This window comes from Halichoerus grypus, chromosome 4 (assembly GCF_964656455.1).
Source record: "Halichoerus grypus chromosome 4, mHalGry1.hap1.1, whole genome shotgun sequence".
Taxonomy (NCBI): Eukaryota; Metazoa; Chordata; class Mammalia; order Carnivora; family Phocidae; genus Halichoerus; species Halichoerus grypus.
The window spans coordinates 137,258,920-137,271,973 of record NC_135715.1 but is presented as its reverse complement, the minus strand read 5'-3'; the positions used below and the strand labels follow the sequence as shown (position 1 = coordinate 137,271,973).

The following is a 13,054-nucleotide window of genomic DNA, read 5'->3' as shown; positions in this document are numbered from 1 at the left end:
TCCCACAGCTTTGAGCTGCCTTATTCCATATTTGGCTCCACATCTTGTAATCTAAAGCAAACTTCTCTGTGTTCTTCACAATCCACTTTTTTTAAGTGACTGTTTTTCCCAGAGAAGTCCAGTTTAAAAGAAGTGTATTAGGAAATTATCAGTGATAAGATGAGACATGTTGTGACCTTTTCCCATCTCAGTTATCTGTGATGTTAAGGTATTAATAATGGAAGCATTATCTCTCTTTTCCCCATAGATTTCATTTAAGGTTTAGTATATACGTTATTCTGAGTACCTGTCCTCTTGATAAAGCTTGGAAACATTGATGTAAAGCGAGACTTTGAAAAGTTGCTGTTTTAATGCTTGCTGGCAAAATGACATGTTGACTGTCATCATTGGAGAATCCTAACTGTTATAGGAATCTGTGTTAAAAAAAATAATGCACATTTTAATAAACACATTCTAGTGCAACTCCTAAGCCTGAGAATATGGCGATGGATTCTTTTTGCTACAAAACAGTGTTGGTTTATGGGAAATGTGTGGGTTAGGAATAATTGTCTCAAAGGATGAATAACAACAAAGGGAAAAGTACTGTTTACAAGTTTTCTTGTAAGACAAGAACAAGGAGGATATACAGTGGACTCTTAGACATTGCAGGGGCAGGGGTGCCCACCTCCCCTCACAGGTGATAATCCGAGTGTAACTTTTGACTCCCCCAAAACTTAACTACAAAGCCTTACTAATAACATAGTCAACTAACAAATATTTTGCATGTTAAATGCATTATATATTGTATTCTTTTTTTTTTTTTTTTTAAGATTTTATTTATTTGACAGAGAGAGAGACAGCGAGAGAGGGAACACAAGCGGGGCGGGGGAGAAGCAGGCTTCCCGCGGAGCAGGGAGCCCGATGCGGTGCTCGATCCCAGGACCCCGGGATCATGACCTGAGCTGAAGGCAGACACTTAACGACTGAGCCACCCAGGCGCCCCTATATATTGTATCCTTACAAGAAAGTCAGCTAAAGAAAATGAAATGTTATTGAGAAAATCATAAGGAAGAGAAAATACATTTACAGTACTCTACTGTATTTATCCAAAGAAAATCCACAAATACATGGACCTGCGCTGCTCAAGGGTCAACTGTATACTGTTTCTACTGAAGGAAATGAGGGCATTTGAGACAAGAGAGTTATGGTTCTTAGATGACTATCTAGGAAGCTCCCCACTAAAAGCAGAGTTTTAGTTGGTGGTTTTCCAGAACTTATATTTATAAAAAGCAAAAATGCTGCCAAGAGTTTTCATGTGATTACATTTTTAACATCTGTAACTTCAAGTGCTCTGGATGGTTAAAAGTCTAAGTTGTTGGATTTGGACAAGTGTTAATCAGGTATATTCTTCTTGTGTGTGTGGTGAAATGTCTATACCACATGGTAGGATGAATTACAAGGACTTCATAAAGAATTAACTCATTGCAGTCTGATTTTAGAAGTGTGAGCTATAGAAAAATCAAGTAGGAGGATATACTTTTTTTGCTATTGTTGAGTTTTGTGTATTCTGTTTTTTTGTGGGAGAGGGTTTTAGGAAATGTGTCATGTTATTAGAAGTGAATTTTTTTACTTACCTAATATATATATAATCCAAATGAAAGCCATCTGAGAATGTTTAGATGTTATTGGGAGGCTTGGCAGGAGTTAAATCTCCTCTTGAAGTTCTCTGTTGGAAACCTTGTGGTTAAGTGGGCCTATCTGAGGACTTTCTGTTAATGTGCCAACATGCTAGGATAAACAGTATCAGAAATGATCAGATTTTTAAAGAGAACCTCAGAGAGATAGGACTTGCCATCTAGAAGAAGAAATAGTAGGTTGGAAAATGACAACCCTTACCTTTGAATTGAGTTGAATGACCCAGTTCCTGTGTATAGCTTTTTGTTTCCTAGTGTATAGTTTGAGTCAGCAGAAAGACTTTGTGTAGTCTGTTTGTTAGGTCTGCCAAATTGGTTAGAGGAAACATTGCTTAGGTCTTTAATAAAAAGCCAAATTTGAGTTTTAAAAAGGAGAGGTTTCCAAGTTTGGTTCACATTTCATTCAGGAGGCTTTGTTGGCCCAAGCTATGGGTCCATGGTGAAGAGATGAACGCTGCATTGACAAAGTGTTTGTTTTTGGAGATCTTTGGTGAAGCTGCATGTGAGCACTGTAGTTGTAGTCAGAAATTTTCTCCCATGCATTAGTGGTTCTGGGTCATTATTCTCTGAAGAATTAAAAACAATTATCTTTGGTTTTAAAAATAGTTTATTTCTGTCAGAATTGTATCATGACACATCAGTTTTCAACTTGGAACAGTTTTAAATGACTTTGTTTCTCCTAAGGGTGAATTTAACTGACCTGATTTGGCCATGACTTTGCAGAGTGAATTTTAATTATCTTAGTTGAAATGCTTACTTCCCACGTTTTGAAGCATTTTCTAGGAAAGAAGTTTAGTCAGGATATGAGATACCTAGACACATAGTGAAGCACTTTTTTATTTGTTTCCTCATTCGTTTAAAATTGTATATGTTACTATGAGCCTTTTAATTTTTACTCTGAATTTTTGTATTCCAAGAAATATATTTCTTTTATTTATTTTTATTTTTCTCCCTCCCCCAAAATATATTTCTTTTAGAGTAAGAAGTTTCATTGTTTTCTTTTGTGACTCTCTCAAATATTAACAATAGAATTATTTGTTATTTATTGTGAATTTTATGCCCTTGTTCTTTTAAAAAGATCACTTTATAGTAAAATAGAGTTTTGTGATCACAAGCATCTCGTTATTTTAGTATGCCAAAATTTGCTACAGAAAAAGAATAGCAACATGTCATTAATGCCTTTCATTTTCTGATTAAAGCAGGACAGGGAATTTCTTGCCAGTTGGTTGAAAGGTGAGTCTTCATTTGAAGGGAAGAAAAGCTCTTTTTTCTTGTCAATAAATGTCATTATTTTTACAGAAATCAAAATTGTTAATTTTCAAACCAAAGGCAATCTGAAACAAATGTGCTTTAAAACATTAATCACAGTTTTTGAGGGTTCATGCCTCATTAGTCTAAACCTCATTTAAAATGCAACATAGTCCTTTTTGAGAAAAATCCATCATATTGTTAAAAAGTTGCAAAAGCCTTTTTGGTTTGAGCCTAAAACAATAAACAGCTTAAATTTAACATTCTAGTCTGTTCTACAATGAACTCTTTATTTTTTAAAATAAAAAGCTAAGCAGATTTAAACTTAACCACAAGAATGTTGTTCTAAACCAAAGAATTCATATAACTATATAATAATACACAACCTATGTGATAAAAAGAATAAAATATATTTTTTTTTGTTCTCTAACGTCAGTCATTTTCAGCAACATCCATACATATATTGGATGTAAATAGGATCCAATCGGAGAGAGCATAAAGATTTACTCAATCACACAATGTTTTAGGTTTAATATAAAAATGCAGAATACTAGGGTATTTATAAATAAATTTAATCTTGTCAATCAATAAATGAACACTTGGAGTACCTCCCAAATAGCCCTAATATTATAAGTTATAATATATCCTATCAAAGATATTATCCTGGGGCGCCTGGGTGGCTCAGTCGTTAAGCGTCTGCCTTCGGCTCAGGTCGTGATCCCAGGGTCCTGGGATCGAGCCCCGCATCTGGCTCCCTGCTCGGCGGGAAGCCTGCTTCTCCCTCTGCCACTCCCCCTGCTTGTGTTCCCTCTCTCACTGTGTCTCTCTCTTCAAATAAATAAATAAAAAAATTAAAAAAAAAAAAGATATTATCCTAAGTATATTTTACTAAGATTTTGAAATCATTGCTTAAAGATACAGATGAGCATTTTGAAATTTTTAATATTAAAGGAAAAAAATGAATGTCCTGAAAATATTAATATTTAGAGAAAAAGGCAACACAGAAGAAAATTATAGGCAAAAGCAATTTTAACACTAGAACTTGTTTAAAATCTGAATCTTTGAGTTTCGAAAGTGAGAAAAACTTGGAATAGTTTTTCATAGACATGATAAAATATGTAAAAGTAAGATCTCCTTGACTCACAACTCTAGCAATTAACCAAAAGTAAAAGAAAATTTCATTATGAAACTGTTCTCTTTTCCTTAATGAATGCCTGCCATTCAGAAGATTCAGTTAGAACAGGGAGAAGAGGTAAATGAAGACCTGCATAGAGATTCTGAGGGGAATTCAAAGACTGTATAGGAGGATGGTACCTTATGATGTCTAAAGTTGCCACAAAACTTGTATCTGATTTCCAGACCTCTCAGACTGGGAATATGATTTCTCAGGTAGTGTATTCATTTCAAGAGCCCACTCAAAAAATTAGCCCGTGGGGTTTGTTAAATGGGACTTTTCTCTATCTGAATCAGTTTCCCCGTTTTCTGTTCTTACAGATAGTTAACTTATACTTTTTGTTTTTAATAGTTTTTTCCTTCCTTACAAATGTAATATATTCGGAGCGCCTGGGTGGCTCAGTCAGTTAAGCGTCTGTCTTTGGCTCGGGTCATGATCCCAGGGTCCTGGGATCGAGCCCCGCATTGGGCTCCTTGCTCAGCAGAGAGCCTGCTTCTCCCTCTCCCACTCCCCCTGCTTGTGTTCCCTCTCTCGCTGTGTCTCTCTCTGTCAAATAAATAAATAAAATCTTTTAAAAAAACCCAAAAACAAATGTAATATATTCACTGTATATTTTTTTAAAAAACCGCATAGACGTATAAGACAAGTAAAGTCACCATCTAGAGAAGCCTTACTCCTCCTGGTTCTGGGAAAAAATATTGCCCAGAGGCCTAGGGGATCCATTGTATGTATTAAGTTAACGTCTCTCCTGTGCTTTTAGAGAGACACCTGTCCATGGGAGAACTGAGAAAATAGTCAACAACATTTTCTGTGCTCTGTGGGTTGGATGAGGAACCTGGGTGAGAAAGGCTGATCTAGAGATCACAACTGTTATTTAAATGAGTGTATGCTATTCTAGATCTTTCATATTCTCTCTCATTGGCCCTCTGCCCCCATATATACACACACATACATCTTTTCTTTCATTTCTTAAAAGTGCGATCAGGGATGCCTGGGTGGCTCAGTTGTTAAGCGTCTGCCTTGGGCTCAGGGTCCTGGGATCGAGCCCTGCATCAGGCTCCCTGCTCAGCGGGGAGCCTGCTTCTCCCTCTCCCACTCCCCCTGCTTTGTGTTCTCTCTCTCGCTCTGTCTCTCTCTGGCAAATAAATAAAATCTTTAAAAAAAAAAAAAAGTGCGATCAGACTGTACATACTAATCAACTTGGCCTTCATTTTCCATACAGTTCACTGGTCTCTTTTTTTCCTTTGTTTTCCTGCATTTATTTGTTTAGAATTTGCTTACAGTCACAGAGGAGAATGTCTCCAACAGAACCTGTCTTTTTACTTTCCCACTTGCTTAGACACAGTGTAGTCGTCTTCAGACCTCGCCCACCACCTGTGACTTCTGAGCTCATTACTCCCCACCTCCTCTGAGTCTTTGCGCCATCTGTTTTACTGGCTCGCTCTTCTACCTTTGGCCTTCCTGCTGCTTGGCTCCTTTTCTCTAACTCGTGAGAATTGGTCTGGGCCTGACTACAGTACTCTTCTCTCTGTAGACATCAGAGTATTTAGTGGGAAGTAAGTAGCAAGCAGAAGAAAACACATTTCGTTACTTATAGATGCTTCCTGGACAACTCAGCCTAGGATCCCTCCAGTGCCTGAGTCTCAAGCTTTCCTCCACATGTCTTTTATTTCAACCAGTCTGCATTATTTACAGTTCCTCAAACACTTCCTGAACTTTCTTGTTTCTGTGCCTTACTCACTGTGTTCCTCTGTTCAGAATGCTGTTCTCCCTCTTACTTCCAGTCTCCCTCCCGTAACCCCTTGACTTTAAAAATGATCTGTCTTTCAAAGCCCTCATCAGAAGATACCACCTCTGTTTTTTCTTTTTTGGCACTCTGGCTAAAAGTGATTCCTTCTTGGGGTGCCTGGGTGGCTCAGTTAAGAGTCTGCCTTTGGCTCGGGTCATGATCCCAGGGTGCTGGGACTGAGCCCCGCATCGGGCTCCCTGCTCGGCAGGAAGCCTGCTTCTCCCTCTCCCACTCCCCCTGCTTGTGGTCCCTCTCTCGCTGTCTCTCTCTCTCTCTCTGTCAAATAAATAAAATCTTTAAAAAAAATAAAAGTTATTCTCAAAGTGTGGTTGGGGAACCTCGGGGGTCCCCAAGTTTTTTCTGAGTTTCTAAAAGTCAAAACAGATTAATAAGAAGACAACATTATGTGCCTTTTTCACTCTCATTCTCTCACGAGTGTCTAGTTGAATCTTCCAGAAGGTACATGGCAAGTGATATCACAATAGATTAAATACAGAGGCAGGTATGAGAATCTGTCTTCGGTTAGAGCAGACATTAAAGAGACTTGCAAAATGTAAAACTAATTTTTTGTTTTGAAAAATAAAGTTATCTTTTATAAAAGTGTTAAAATATAATTTTTATATTTAACAAATTAACAAAAATTTAACAAATTAAATAAAAATTTGTTAAAACATGAAAACAAATTGTGTCACTTTTAATTTCTAATATGGTTAATATCAGTAGATATTAAAAGCTCTTTAGAATGCAGATTTTTGAAACCAAAAGTTTGAGAACCACTGGTTTAAAAGATGTAAAATATTTAAAAGAGAACAGACTTTTAACAGAGTACAAGATGAAGTCCTTTTGATGTAGTCAAGGTATCTTCATACTGGAATATGTAATAATTGATCATATTGGTTTCCATTTGTTAGGCATTTAGGTTGAATACAGTTTTTTGTCTTTTTAAAGATTTATTCACTTATTTTGAGAGAGAAAGAGAGAGTGAGCATGAGCAGGAGGGACAAAGGGAGAGGAAGAGAGAATCTCAAGCAGACTCTGTGCCAAGCAGCCCAATGCAGGGCTGGATCTCATGACCCTGAGATCACGACCTGAGCCGAAACCAAGAGTTTGAGGCTTAACAGACTGCGCCCTCCAGGTGCCCCCCAGGTTTTTAGTCTTAAAAGTAATATTACAGGGGCACCTGGGTGGTGCAGTACATTAAGTGGCAACTCGTGATTTTGGCTCAAGTCATGATGTCAGGGTCATGAGATCGAGCCCCACGTCAGGCTCTGCCCTCAGTGTGGAGTCTGCTTGGGATTCTCTCTCTGCCTCTCCCTCTGACCCTCCCTCTGCTTGCACACTCTCTCTCTCTCAAAGAATAAGTAAAATCCTAAAAGTAATATTGCAGTGATATTCTTCTATATTGCTATTTTCCAAAAATACTTAATTGTTTTACAATAAATTCCTAGAAAGAGAACAGAATTGCTGGGTCAAAAGGTATCCAGAAGGAACTGGCATGACTTATTATATAAATTCAGGGGCCAAATTTGCTCCCCTGTTTGTTGTTGTTGTTAATCAGTGCCCCAGTTAGCAGGAAGTTCAGTGTCTTCCTCTTTAGGCAGCCTCCTCCTCTTGCTAGTTTGAGCCCCAGGAGTCTTACTCAGTCCCACAATGGTCCCATCCTCTTCCAAATGCCAGAAAGAGAGCTGCACTATAATAGTACACCATCTGTCTTCCTTATCTTTATCACTTTCTGTCAGTGTTAAAGACCAGCCCCATATTGTTTGTTGACAGTTGCTTGTCTTACTGCTGCTAGGATGCTGTTTCTGGTCAGACTTGGCCCAGGTCACAGTAGTGACCCCACTTGGAGGTCCAGGTTGCAATTAGTTCATGTTCTTATACTCAGCGATTCAATGCCAGGGAGGTTGAGGACACTTCTCTCATCAGCCCCATGCTGGGTCAGAATCTGTCTTCCCTAATAAACCCATAAGACCTTTGGGTGGCCCTACATCACCAGTTTCAGTTAACCCATTTTCAAGGTCAATTTATTTCAGGAGTGTCCTTGTTTTTTCTTGCCAGTGTACTTGGTTTGGGCTATGCCTGAGCTGAAGGCAGATGCTTAATGACTGAGCCGCCCAGGCGCCCCGGAAAAGACTTTTAAAACCCAAACTTCACTCTTAAAAGTGACTAGTCATTAGAATTGTTTTAATATTAAGGGAAACTTAAACTTTTCTCCCACTATTTCTTGGTTACTTGCTAAATGTTCATTTTATTTGGCCACAAAATTATGATCTGTAGCATCTTGAATAATGCTTTCAATAAAACGGTAGATATACAGGGAAGAACAAATAAGAAGAAGAGAACGCACAGCTGAAATCATTGACAATGGCCTGAGGCTAATATGGTAACATCACTGTGTTTTTAAATTCACTTTTGGTGAGGGCAGGCCATTTACTAAAGGCCTTCTAATTGCAGGGTGCTTTATGTATGACACCTAGTTTGATCCTCACAACAAACCTGTGTTGTTACTATTCCCATTTTAGATGATGTTACTCTATAGATAAAGAATAAGATTCAGAGAGGTAGTAGATTTCCTGAAGTCACACAGCTTTAAGTAAAAGTTGATGCTCCCTAAGAAAGCCCTATCTAGGACTAGATACACAATTCCCCAGAGGCAGGATTTTGAGAATTAGCCTCTTTCTCACCTTCTCCAACGTCAAAGCAATCTACATAAGGCTCTCACTGCTTCCATCCAGACTTTACACAGGGTTTGTGAGGAATTAGGGCCAATTACCAAGTTAGAGGGCACAGTCCCAAAGGCTTTCCTTAAATCTGACACCAACTGCAAGTTGGAGGGGGTTCCCTCAAACTCCCCTCAGGCTTGATAATTCACTGGAAGGACTCATAGAACTCTCTAATCGCTGTTAATACAATCATGATTTATTACAGGGAAGGGTGCAAATTGAAATCAACCAAGGGAAGAAGCACATAAGTTAGGGTCCACGAGAAGTATAAAATGTGGAGCTTCCCTTGTCCTCTCTGTTTAAAACGGGCCCCCCACATAGTACTGAAGTGATGTCTGGGGTTGCTAAGCTCAAGAAGGCTGTGATGTATCCTATGGAGAAAGATATATGTGTTAGATGAGCTTCCCTGAGGCATGAGTTATAAGTGCTGTTGACTGTGAGTTCAGTGTTAATGAATCACAATGTTTATTATAACTAAGGTGTCTTTAAACAGAAACACAAGTAAAACAAGGTTATGTATTGATGGGCTGATGAGAATGTTGTGACCAGAGGCATACAGGAACGTAATCTTGTGTTTTCCCTTAGGAGCAATGGTTCAGTGTTCACTTGGTCAGTGTTCAAGGTGCCTCTGTAGAATATAACTATGACAAATAATGAGAGTCAACTGTATTTGCTGCATTACTTCATTACCCATTTATTCATGTAATCTTTTATTTGTTCATTAAAAAACGTATTTGAGCACTCCTACTGAGTGCTAAGCAATTTCTGCATGACTTAGAATTTCCTTTTGGGGGGCGCCTGGGTGGCTCAGTGGTTAAACATCTGCCTTCAGCTCAGGTCATGATCCCGGGATCCTGGGATCGAGCCCCACATTGGGCTCCCTGCTCTGCGGAAAGCCTGCTTCTCCCTCTCCCACTCCCCCCTGCTTGTGTTCCCTCTCTCGCTGTGTCTCTCTCTGTCAAATAAATAAATAAAATATTAAAAAAAAAAAAAAAGAAAGAATTTCCTTTTTGTATTCTTATGCCTATTATTAGTAGTCTTGCTGTAGTCTTCTGGCTCCAAATATTTGTGTGGTTTATAAGTGAAGTGTTAGCGTTTTAAAGGTTGAGGGGAATGATGAGTCTATTACCATTTTTACTTAATCTACATATGCTAAATTCAGCCTTCTCAGTAAACTTTCCAGAAATTTTCTTGCCTCCTTGGAGACCAGGATTTTTTGGACCAGATTCCTTAATGGGTTTATGTGGGGTACCAGCAGAACCAGGTGATGTAGCTGGCCCCATATTCCCACACCAAGTTGCTGTGTCTGCCAGTTTAGCTACGTGGTCTTGCAGGCAGAGCTTTTGACCAGCAGAATTGTTACTGAGCTGCACTTTACTGATGAGATGCCAGACCACACCGGTGCCTCTCCTTTTTCTATTTTCCCCATCTCCCTCATGTGTTTGTATTTCCATCTCTTTCCACCTCCTCTTTACACTGTCTCCTAAGTCCTCTTTCAAGCAGTGAGGGGAAATGGACTGAAGAGCAGATGTTCACCTCATGTCCTTTATGGCTCCCTGATGCACTGTCTTCCAAGGGAATGTTTCTCATTTCTTGGTTTTGATTGTCCATGACATTTGAAGAAGTACCTGGCTTCTCTTCTCTCCTGATGTTAATAAAACCATTTACACTGGAATCCCCCAAATGTGATGGGGGAGGTACATTTCTGAGGATTAAACGTGTTATCTGGTCAATATTACTGAAAAAGAAAAATTCCAATGATTTCAGGGGTCTTTCAGTGAAATAGTTATAGAGTTACACCCAAAGATATAAAGACTTTAGTGACTGTTAGTGACTGTGAGAAATGAGTGCCCGTTGTAAAAATTAACCTTGGTGTTTTTATGTGATAACCGGTTGAATAAATACAGTAACTTTCTTTGAACATCTTTGTGAAACTGTACTCCTAGAAAGTAAGGACCAAGAGCAAAAAACCTCTGAATGCCCTCTAGAGTCCAACACAATGCCTAGGACACATAGACCTCAACAAATATATATTAAATATATGATTAAATATATATTAATTTAACTTAATTTAATTATATTAAATATATGTGATTAAAATCTAAATATCAATAATGTTAATTTGGTATTTATTCTTCCAGATACAGATGAATATAGACCTCCTGTTTGGAAATCTTACTGTAAGTATACAAATAATTTTAAATTGGGTGTGTTATAGTGCTTTATAAGTGATAGAGAAATAATAAGATCATTAGATAGGAAGACTCATTTCATTTTATACACATTATTGAAAAATTAATTTACAGCAGGATTTGGGAATAGCATAGATTTGGGAAAACAGGAGTGTTTCCATAAGGTCTGTCTATGGTTTGCATGTCTGGAATGCATCTCATCCCTCTGAGTTTATGTGGAATTCCATATTGAACTTGTGACCACTTGTTGACATTGGCTGATAAAAACTAATGCAAGGAGAAGCTAACTAAGAATTCAAGCAATGCAATTATTCTCAAATCCTAATTCTTTGTATGCAAAAGGATTATGTAAATGGTAAGTCAGGAGGCTATCTTGATAGAATGAGTGGGTGAAAAGAGTGGGTTTTTGTGTGTGTTTGGTTTTTTAGGAATTGCTTTCCCGAATACAAAAGAGAGACATTTGAATTCTATATTGCTCTTTAAACTTTGCGTTAGAATAAAAATCTTTTCCAAAGAGTCTAGGTTCTTAGCCCTTTATGTCCCCTTCCTTGCTTCCTAGAGAATATTATTTTTTCAAGTAAAAGATATTTCAGATTTTTAAAAAGTGGAAATAGGATTAATATAATCAGAGTAGCTGTAAGAGGCAATCCATGAATGCACTACTGCAGGCACCAGTACTGGAAGTTTTTGTTTATCTCTGGACTTGGATAAGCAACCTAAGAAACCTGTAGTTTAAATACACATTTTTAACATCTTTGTAAATGTTGAGTTATCCTAAATTTGTTATTTGTAAGTTGCTGCAATTTGCTGACTGAAGGAGCAGCAATTCGGATTCTTGGCTTTATGTTCCCAGAACAACAGATAGTTTTATTTTAATAGGTTGCTACTTTGGGCTAATTATAGTAAGCAAAATATGAACAGTCTCTAAAAATATTGCCATAGAGGCTTTTTCCCCCATCCCTGCTGGTGTCTTTTTATTTCTGGGGAGTATAGTTCAAAGAATGTATAAAAATGACTAATGTTCTTTACTTCTTAAAGATTTTATCTCATAATCTCATTGGCTAGAAGCCTATTTAAAATTCTTGTCTGCATTTTCTGGTTTTCAGTTTACCTTTGTTCCCTTTGCTCTGACTTGTACCTTGCACATTTCTTTGTGTAAGAGCATCTGTGAAGCCTCACATTGTTATTAAATCGTGGTGGTAATTTGTTTCCCCTTGAAGAATATTGAGCACTAAATGTATAGGTGATTTGTATTTTCTGTATCTCTACATGTCTTACAGTAGCTATCATGTTCTTAAAAATGACATTTTTTGTGTGTGACAATTCTGCTACCGAATTTTATAGTTTCTTTTAGTAACCTCAATGCCTGAGCTCTACCCAACATAATTCTAAAAACTTAAAAATACGAACCAATAGGAAAATAGAACTAGCAAGATGTCTAAGTTGAGGACTCTTTTTACATAAATATAGTTTTATTGTCTTTTTTAAAAAGATTTTATTTATTTATTTAGAGAGCATGAGCAGGGGGAGGGGTAGAAGGAGAGAGAATCCTCCAGCAGACTCCCCACTGAGCGCAGAGCCCTGTGCGGGGCTGGATCTCACAGCCATGAGATCGTGACCTGAGTAGAAATCAAGAGTCGGACGCTTAACTGATTGCGCCACCCAGGCGCCTCTAGTTTTGTTGCTTTTTGATACAAATTGCTTGACTTCAACAGGGCCCTAACCTGTAATGAATGAGGCAAGCGAGCCAAGTGCCAACGGAGGGCAAGTAGAGCATGGATGCCCCTGTTTGCAGGGAGGGCTCATAATTAGCTCCCCTTTATTGAGCGCTTGCTCTGATGTTGTCTTATTTTTCAGAAGTGGAATTCTCTTTTACCTTTGTTGTTGCTGTTGAATCTCTTTTTTTAAATGTTAAAAACAAATTTAAATTTAGAAAACAGCAAACCAAACATGTGAGCCAATTTTGACCTCAAGATACCTATTTGTGATCTCTGAACTTGATTAACAATGTTTTGCTACTGTCTCCAGGTACTGAGAAATTCATTAATAACTATATAAGCATTGATACTGCTAAGGCGATTGAAAAATGTTAAGTACTTTAATCATATATCTTCTCATCTTGAATTTAGCAATTAATTTTTGATGAATCACTTAATGATTGTGCAATTTAAATTTCAGCTGAGTTCCAGTTTAAATTACCAAGAATATTAGAAAAAACCTGAATGTTTGTCCATAGGAGACTAACTGAATAAACT

The 13,054-nt window shown here is 37.8% G+C and overlaps 1 protein-coding gene across 3 annotated transcripts in view; it reads left to right on the top strand.

Moving 5' to 3' along the window:
• CHN1 (chimerin 1) overlaps positions 1-13,054 on the top strand; it is a 192,399-nt gene that overhangs the window by 33,786 nt on the left and 145,559 nt on the right. For all 3 annotated transcript variants that reach the window (XM_078071012.1, XM_036075772.2, XM_078071014.1), the window contains exon 2: positions 10,749-10,787. In XM_078071012.1, the coding sequence (XP_077927138.1) occupies positions 10,749-10,787 (39 nt within the window). The remainder of the gene's footprint in view (positions 1-10,748; positions 10,788-13,054) is intronic.